The sequence below is a fragment of the Mastacembelus armatus genome, chromosome 21, assembly GCF_900324485.2.
Source record: "Mastacembelus armatus chromosome 21, fMasArm1.2, whole genome shotgun sequence".
NCBI lineage: Eukaryota > Metazoa > Chordata > Actinopteri > Synbranchiformes > Mastacembelidae > Mastacembelus > Mastacembelus armatus.
In genome coordinates, this window is record NC_046653.1 from 19,295,408 (window position 1) to 19,305,423 (window position 10,016).

The following is a 10,016-nucleotide window of genomic DNA, read 5'->3' on the forward strand; positions in this document are numbered from 1 at the left end:
ATCCTGGTTCCTCTCAAATGTGCCCACATTGTCATATTCAACAATTACCCACACGACTGGCATCAAAACACAAGACCGAGCTTCACCAGTGCTCTCCATATTATGACAGCATGTGGCACGTTGGCTGTATTGGCATCAGGACTGAGTTATTTAGATGTTGAACATAATACCTGTAGCTGTCAATGCTGATTGCACTGCATTAGACTGTCACAGTGACTGTTTCATACCCCGAACTCTGAGACAAAAAAGCCCTTCACACACACACCAATTAAAACTGTTCTTATCCACTCTCACAGCGTTAACATCAATTGTAAGACAGAGGCATTTTTGTCACTTCAATACAAATTCTGTTAATGATGATGAACTTCAAAAGGTGCATGTATGTCTCAACCCTTCTGTTCAACTCTTCAGACTCCTGGTACAATACCATCTCAGCCACACAGCATTATTCTCTCTCTCTCTCATCATTTTGTCACAACACACTGCATTAACCCAGCACAGGAGCTCAGCAGCTCCAGAGGAAAAAAAAATAAAAATAAAAAAATCGCAGCACGTATCATGTGCCCAGTCCTCTGGGGTCTGACAAGGACTTGGTTGCAGTTGCGTTATGCCACTGCTCCTCACAACACTACACCTTCACTCACAGGGAAAGACTGTGTCCAACACCTCCCATCCTCTTTGAAACTACCCTCTGGCAACAGGCTGTGGTCAATCAAGACCAAAACTTCACAGCAAGAAAAAAAAAAAAAAAACACACAAAACAGCTTCATCCAAGGTGGAGTTGGCCTAATAAACAAGGCCCAGGACCCGACATTCACAGACTTATTCTGTGGACGTTAAATGCACCATCACAATGTGGAACTTGTTGCACACATGCACAATATATACATTCTGCACAATATATACACTCTGCACCATGTCACCCTCACTGTTTTATAAACACTGCACAGACTTTTTGCACTTTTAACTCATATGTATATATTCAATATAGTGCTACTGTATATTTTGTATTTTTGTATATATTACTGTATAATTTTCCTATTTTTGTATCTATTATCTATTGTATGTGAAAATGTACTTCACAATAAACGTAATTCTGCTTCAGCTCCGAGTCTGATTCTGACAGAAGTGGGGGGATATGTTACATAGCTCCTGCTAAGGACAGAGGATAAGCCAAATTACAAGATGATTTATGGAGCCTCCATAAGACACAGGGCAGAAAACCAAGTGAAGAAATGTACAGGCCATGTTATTCTATGGTAAATACTATTCTGAGATGTGATTCAATTTCTCCTGGAAAAGAGCTATCAGAACTGTGCATGCCCTCTGCAAAGCCATTTAAAAATGACTAAAATCTGTCAGCTGGGTAAATCAAAGATCACCAACCAGAGTAAGAAACCTGCTTTTGTCAGACTGACTGAAATCAAAGATTCAACAACGGCAAAAACTAGGGTCATGGGTTAGAGTTAGAGTGGCTCATGTGGAGCTATACAGGTTCTCTATAATACAGCAAATCCAGCTTTGCTGTAATTTGTTTAGTCTTGAGATACGAATTCATTTGTGTTACATTTAAGGACTATAGTCAACATATTACTCACAGCCGAACTAGAAATCTCACTGACCTTATATGACTCAAATGACTGAGTCCAAGAAAGTTCATAAAACTGACAACTGACAAAAAATTTATTTCACTACCTGATGTTATTCCTTCAAATCTGACAAGCCTGTCAGTACCCTAGCACAAATGGCCAATTTCACCCCTGTGTCAAACACAACTCAAAGAGACACAGAGACACAGCTGCCATCAGAAACCAAGGAAAATAAAAATAAAACATGAAATGTTTGAGCGTTTGTTAACAGAGGTTTCTCAAGGTGACTGTTTAGAGTATGTTTCGAATATGACATGTAGATCGCTAATGCAAAAGGAGTCCACATAAAACAGTTCCTCTCAAAGCTTTATCATTTTGGCAAATCAGCATAATTCACAGTTACCACATTGTAATTCTCATTCAGCCACATGATTTTCCTCCCAGCAGCCTTTTCACACCACAGGTAGCAAACTGTATCTATGACTCAAATCAAAAAGCAATCAACTTATCATCGCTCCTCACTCGCATTACTCAGATCAAATTGATAGTGTTGTTGTACACCAACACTTTGAGCAAAACAGGGAGAAATGTCATCGTCTTTCCTTGAGACATGTTTTGATACATTTATGGGGAAAGGAAAGAGCAGCAGATAGCCTACCAAAGAAAAATATAACCTTTAAAAGTGCTTACATGTGCCTACATGTTCATTCAGTATTATCTCTAATGTCTTCAAATAAATGCAGGATACAGTAAAGGTAAAAATTGTCTACCTGCATTTGAAGAGACTGAGCTAATAAAAAAAATAATAATATTAGATGGTTTTGAAGACCAGACAGAACAGACCCTGATCAGTCCTTGCTGTGCTTTAACACAACACAACACTGACGTATTATAACTTTTTAAGTTGACATTGTAAACTTGTACGCAAACAGCTGATCATTGACATACAATCAACAGATAGGGTACACCATAAGCATTTGGAGACATGTCGGGCAAAAGAAGGTCCAATATTCACTGTCCAGTCTGCTTTGGTCTCTATCAACACCTGAGTGAATTATCTGGCTGCTAAATGCTGCATTGTGTTCAGCAGCTAGGAGCTAGCGTTGTCAGCTGTCTGCGTGGAACTGAGCAGGTAGCACAGATAGTGTTTTTAGTACTTTTAGTACATTCCCTTTATGTGAACTCCCGTTAAACATAGCCTGAGAAAACAGAGAGCTGCTTCGTGTACATCCTGTGAAACCATCCACCTGCAGATCCAGAGGCCCTAGTCACTTTTCGGAGCATTCAGTTAGGACTGCATGTCCCATCATTCCTCTCAGAGCTGCAAACAGGAGCATCGGGGAAATATCCAGATGATCCTGGGAGAAGCGGTTCATGTTAATTTAGAGTTTTATATAAAGACATTAATCACTTTGCCCACACGGGTCTAACCCGCTCTGTCTTCATTTGCCCTTTTTTCTGTCTCTATACACCCACTGTATATGTATTTGCCCTCTAATCTGAGCTGATTTGTATGTAAACTCGATTGTGTCACAGAAGAAGGTACGATGGCAGCCGGGAACCTGAATCTCATCACTCCTGTAGGTCATATTTTTTAGAACCATAACAGAGGCAGCCCAAATGAATTCACTGTGGAAAATGCTGATGCCAATGCCATTATCATGCCCAAAGCAACAGGAGTGAAACAATGCTTCTTCTTGACCTGTGATATACTGTACACACTGCAGTAACATGCAACTTTGTTCCCCAAATTATGCCAAAGCTATAACATAAACCAAAGCATTTCTTAGCTTTTACCCTGTGCTGAAAAAGAAATCAGTCATTGAAAACCTAAAGTATAAAATAATTTCTGCTCCCTTTTATCCTCTTTCTCCATATTCAATTGCATTGTGAGGATGTGGCCTGCCAGCTATTTTTAGACGAGGTTGGTCAGTGAGGCACATAGTATAGTAAGTATTGTTTTTAGAAAGGTGCCTAATAAACATGTGAGCACTTGCTAAACTTGTTAACTGTGGAGTCTGTTTTTTGTTTTTTTTATCTTAACTGTGAAATGTCAGGGTCTGCAAAACCCATGCACTTTATTAGGAAAGCTATTCCAGTTTTAACTGACTGCATTGTTTCTGTATGAAACCTAGCAACATGCAATGGTGTTTGGAGGAACTCTGCCAACCCTGCTGTTATTCTAATTGTAAGAGTTCTTGTTTGAATCTTACCCATCCCCTTTAATTACACTGCTGTTTCTTTGTTACCACAAATTACAGCGTGGGTATGTTACGCAAATTAATCAAGAATCTTTCAACTGTATAAAACTCCTGGACCCTTTTTAAATTCTCTACCAGGAACCATTTTGGGGGAAAAACAGGAGTTGCGATATATCCCTTTGGCTCTCAGTTAAGAACTGCATGGAGAAAAGAGGCTGGCAGCATAATCTGGTTATTAAAATGCATATGTAATTTCAGATTACTCTATGGAAGTATCCACTCAACAAAGCACAGTGCACTGTAAAAACAGTACTTTACATTGATAGATTGATAAACTTGATATGGTGCATGCTGATGTCTGCATGAGTGTGTTGCCGCAAAGACATGTATTTGTTTACGGGTAATAACACCCTAGTCATGAAGCTGTCATCTGAAGTTTGAAGTCGTATACGTGTACATCTGGAGTAAAGTCTAGTCAATAGTTCATCACCCCAAATCAAACTATTTGAATTTTCACAGTTCAGTCTGCATGGCTGGCACAGCAATAGACGGCCTTATAAGCATGAGGTCAAGTTCCCACCAACCCCACAATAGAGACAGCACTGGAGTGCTGCAGCTTTGGTTCAGCCTCCTGGGTCTGTCACACACCATAGAGTTGAGTTTGCTTGATTCCCTATGAACCATCATCATGTGGATGGCTGAGTGTTCTGTGACCGGTACCGTCACTTTGCGGTCAATGAGCTGCTGAACTGTGCCACTCTGAGGAAGCCACCTACTGACTTCACACATCCACTGCAATTCTGCTCTTTCAGCAACCTGGCTGTTTGCCTTCTACATTTACAGCCTTCAACACTTCACAGAAGTACAAAGCCTAAGATACATCACTGAGCATCAATCAAAGACCTGCTTTTATTACATGTGGCAGGTCATGACGTAACTTTTCTCCTCTGACGCTCACCACCACATGCCCTCATTAAACCACTGTGGTTCATTAAAGCTGCATTCAGTGACATTCTCAAAGTTTAACGACGACAACTATATGGCCATTCTCACAATCATCATGCCACACACCTGCAGGCTGAAACTCAGTCGGTCAATTACTTAATCGACTTAAAGAACATTCACTCAAAGACATGCTTCCATGCTGGGACATGAAAGTTAGCATTAAGGGTAGGTCAGCAAATCCAGCCATGCCAGACCACCAACCCTAAGGACAAGCTACTACAGACAAAACAACAATCATCCTGGAAAAGAGTGATGCAGTTGGGAGAATATTATCAGGTCAGTGACTATAAAGACTTTATCTGAAGACAGTTTTGCAAAGGGGCTAAACTTGAACTTGTGGTACAGTCACTCTACTGTGGGATCAGACTCTATGTGCATCCAGGAGCCTGGGCCACCCATGACCATGTCACAGGTTCACTGGTTGTCCTTCCTTGGGAACCTTTGGGAGGTACTGACCACTGCATACCAGAAACACCCCATTAGATCTGCCTTTTTTGAGATGCTCTGATCCAGTCATCTAGCATCACGGTTTGGACCTTGTCAAAGTCACTCAGATCCTGCCCATTTTTGCTCCTTCCAACAAATCCACTTTAAAATCTGACTGTTCACTTGCTGTCTAATGTATCCCAGCCCTTGACTGGTGACACTGTAATGAGATAATCAGTTGATCGTGTGTAGATAGAAAATACACAAATATTTGACTTACTTAGGCCCTAACTATGAGCATTAACCCACACCAAGCTAAAAGCAAGTGGCATCTGCTGGAGCTGAAGGCATTTCATGAACCAAAACTCTACCCTTAACCTCCTCTGTTGTTGTTTGTGTAAAGAGACGAAGGTTACGATCAGAGTTATGAGCCAGATGTTTCTAATTTGACTGACAGTCTTACTGATGCAGGCCAGTTGGCTTGGTCCCCGTGTCCTCACAGTTATGCTGTGTTACTATAAATACAGCCAAAGAGCTGGAGCACTATATCTAGGCCTTTGCAGCTCAGGCCTAGCAAGTACTATAGTGGAAACACCTGCATCTATTGACAGAGAACCACACAGACACAAAGGTAGTAGAAAATCTGCTGTAGCAGAAACAAATCTGTTGTGTGACAGTTTGACATCACAGGTTTAATAAGTCAACAGCTTTTAGCCATAAGAAACAGCACAGCACCCCACTGACACAGTCTGTATCTTGGTCCCAGTACTGGCTCTATCTGCTGCTTCAGCACAAACTCAACAACTGTGCCCACACCACCAGCTCATAATACTTCAATCATCACCCTCCACAAGGTAAATGTGCTTTTCTCACTGAAAGACACACATTTCTGACACCACTGAGCCTCTTCTTTGACCCAGGCAGCAGGATGCTGAGCACCACATTGGGCCATTTCATCTAATCTGCGTTAAAAACTTGTGTTAAATTCGCGGGGGTATCAGTTTGTGCAACGATAAACACAAGAGAAGTTTGAAAAATAAAGTCAACAACACTTACGACTGTTTAGAGTCCTGAAAGCGTCTGCACCGGAAGTGACGCGTCTCACTGCGACGACAAATGTGCGTGAAAGCTACTTATGTAATTTTTTAAATATAAATTAACCTGTAAATATTATTTTTGTTGTTGTTCCATGTACAAGGTGAGCAGTGAGATAATGGTATCACTTCCTGCTACAACCTTTGTTTGTTTGTTTGTTTGTTTGTTTGTTTGTTTGTTTAATGAACAGTTTGCACCTGAGACTCATTTTTAGTCACATGTATCGAGCAGCCGTCTCCTCCATATTTTTGTCCCTGTTTTAAATCGACTGGTTGTGATTGTGTTTTCAAATGTTTTCCCAAGTTTAATTTATCCTCCAATAAAAAGTCTAAAATGGAAAACACGATGACTGCGATGTGAAAGGCCAAATATAAATAAATGCTCTGTCACTGGTCTCAGGTGTGCACCGACACACAGTGGCTTTAGATGATAGGAGACAATGTTTTGTCGTTGTCCCTGCAGTGTCAGCGCGGCTAAATAGTCCCACCACAGTATGATGATGATCTACTATACTGCAGTTGCAGTGAGGAACTGCTGCTGAGCGCATCATCCTCAAACCCACAACATGAGGTAACAAGTAGTCCGTACTATATGCTGACCACCTGGGACTTTCCCTTCATTCCGACAGCAGCCTGTTGAAATACGCATTCCTCCTTTAATTAGGTAAGAAGTGTTGGTGTGCCACTGAAGGCAGGGACTGTGTGCCCTGCTTTTTCACAAGACAAAGTCCAGGATCTGGATCCACGGCGATTGGTGAAGTGCAGGGTTTGCATTAGTGCAGTGGAGCTCAGTTCCTACATGTGCTATTCGCACCTCAACTGCCCAGGCTCCCTCAACACAAAATCAACTCAAGTGCTCCCCCACAAAATCCCGTTTCCCCAGGCCTGTGTGGTGAATATTGGCCTGCAACAGCCGAGAGATAGACATGAAAGACTAGTCTGTCTGCTCCGGCTGGCTCGCTGAAAACACAGCGAGTAGCCCATTTAATCGAGAAGTGGTGGGGTTGCAGAGGGGGGAAATGCTGCTGCAGTAAACCTGAGGATGGAACAATCTGGTTAAGGGGGATCAGGCTGGACAGAAGAAGCGTACGTGGATTTGATCCCCTGAAATAACATCTAGCCCCTGCGTGTGAGCGCTATTTAAAAAGTTAGGAGATCATGGTACCGTGGTGATGCAGGGGGGCTTTTGTGTGTCTGTGCGCTGCGCGACTCCAAAATTGGGCTCGCCGATAGTAGCTGCACAGAATAAGTTGTTCCCCCCTCCCAGCGCCTCTGCATGATCCACTCGCTGCATAAATATGATTGCAGATCTATCACCATTACAGCAAACAAACGAATAACGCAGATCAACACACACGCACGCACAACGCCGGTTCACAGCGAGACGGAGGAGTAGGCATAATGGTGATGAGCTTACCACTTGGATTCTTGTTTTTCTTAAGGCTCTTGCCACAAAGACACTGCAGCATATGCGTTCCTTTGCTGAAAATGTTCCAAAGAAACCACATTGATTTGGGCGAAGAGCAATCCAGTGGCTTAAACACCCAGGTATTGATGAGATCCTTGCGGTTGCATAATAACACAATTAGATCAGTTCTCCAGGACAAGGCTACTAATTGTATCATAGAAAAATATGTATATCCAAGTCCTATGCCTTTTCATTCACGTGGCACAATGTTCAGTATCTGTCAGACTTCGTGATAATGGTGTGTTTTCTTCTTCTGGCGTATAAAGAATCCCTCCTCAACTTGTCGATGATAGAAAATATACTCTATAAATTGCATGTGTCGCACCGGGAGGAGTCCTGCCACCAGTAAACAAACACAACTAACGTGAAAACAGTAAAACACGGTGGATTTCCGAGGAGAAAATCATTGCCTATTAGTTCATCACTCTGAGGAGAGGAGGGTGGATCTGCACAGCATCAAAAGCCAAAGGAGGATGCATCCCATGCACAGACTGCTGCAATGATAGCCCCAACAAAACACCACATTGCCGGATCAAGTCTAATTCGTTTCTCCGATAAACCACCTTGTTTGGTGAGGTCAGACAACACCAACCTCACGTTTCATTTCTTCTGGTCCCACACTGCAACGTTTCTGTTAAAGCCAGGCTTGGGCTCTTGGTGTGTGTCCGTGATTCCTGGAGTGTGGCTTTCTTTCCTTTGTGGTGTATTTTCCTCAATCCTTTTCAGCACCACGCCACAGGCATCTCCAAAAGTACGGTGCGCCTGTGTAAAAACATTTGCATGAATTTCCTTTAGCGTCAGACCTCTGTTAGAAATAGACGAGGAGGAGGGGTTAAACTGAAAGATTGGCTTTCCATTACGTAAACACGTGGTTTCTGCGCCGTCACATCAGTGATGCTCTGGGAAAATTTTATGATCCGACTGATAATATTGTCCCGAGCTGTCTGAGCTTGAATTCTTAAAAACGACTGTCTATGAAGTCGGTTTTCTCAGTGTCTGCATCCCATGTCAAAGAGACTGCATTTACAACCATCGTCTTTATAATGTCTCTCACTGATATGTCATTTCTTTGCTCTCAGTTCCTTAAGTTGTAGCAGCTTTGTGTATCCAGATGGCTGTTAATGCAGAAATTGTGCAGAAAAGCTGTAAATTCACCTGGAATAGGTCGGTGGGATTGTTTGTGCGAGGCTGTGCTGAGCAGTACTGAAGCAGGGCTGCAGAGACCTGAAGCCTACACTGCAACAGATCACAGAATTCAACATCAGCTGCAGAAAAAAAAAATCTATTAAATAATTAAAAGTTAATACAGAAGTGTTCTGGACAGCAACATAAAACATCTTATAAAACTGTTCAGTCCATCATAATTACTATGACGTTTGAAAGCAGCGTTTTCTTATTTCTTATTTCATGTATATATTGTATGTTTATGCTTCCTATAGCTGTGTTTTGTTCCTTCATCCCTGAGTACAGGGGACCGTTTAGTGTTGCTCATGACGATTGTTTCCAGTGACAACTTTTCTCCAAGGATTAAAAAAATTTCCATTACAAACTAAGGGAAAAGACGATCATGTTTTCCCCTAATAGACCTGCCCTCACCATACAGGCTTCATGGAAAGAAAAAGCATGTGTGTGAAAAGTAAAAGCACAGTTCAGTTTTCCACCAAAGACATTTTTAATTAGAACTGTACCGGTGGTGTTTTTGCTGTTTGATGTTTCTCTGCTACTTTAGGATCTAGGATTAATCACTCTCAGATCTGTCCTGTGACTCCATCCCAGCACAAATGGCAGAAGTCAGTTTGTCTGCCAGTGTTTGAAAATGGACCCATTAGTTGCTCAGTATAATGTTAACCCCGCTCACAGGTGTTAGATACTGTTTGCCAAAACATTTGTCAGGCTGCAGTACAAAGAAATCCAAATGCCCCAGCACAAACACATGACCTACACCACCTAAACTGTACAAACCTTTTGTCACTGTTTCCTGTAGTTTTGAATTTCTTTTACAAGGATGAATATTGAATTTTTCACTTGTATGTTTGTCTGTTCATGTCCTTTTACAGACAATGATGACAAGTTTGAGGCAAACTGAACGTAAACAGTGAGAGACAAGAAAAAGCTGAGGTTTTGTGTACACAATATTAACCCCTGCACAGGCAGCTTGATGAGAGGTTGGAGGAGTTCGTTAGTGCGTTTGTGTTGTATGTTCATCTCTGAATTACAACATTAATCCACTTTA

General features: G+C 41.8%; 1 protein-coding gene across 4 annotated transcripts in view; it reads right to left on the reverse strand.

Annotated features, from left to right (window-relative positions):
* Nucleotides 1-8,453, reverse strand: part of fgf14 (fibroblast growth factor 14) — a 79,050-nt gene extending 70,597 nt beyond the window's left edge. For 3 of the 4 annotated variants that reach the window (XM_026295650.1, XM_026295645.1, XM_026295649.1), the window contains exon 1: nucleotides 7,733-7,940. In XM_026295650.1, the coding sequence (XP_026151435.1) occupies nucleotides 7,733-7,940 (208 nt within the window). Of the gene's footprint in view, nucleotides 1-7,732; nucleotides 7,941-8,346 lie in introns of those variants that run through there. The other variant, XM_026295651.1, reaches the window with a different exon arrangement.
* Between the last annotated feature and the right edge of the window lie 1,563 nt (nucleotides 8,454-10,016).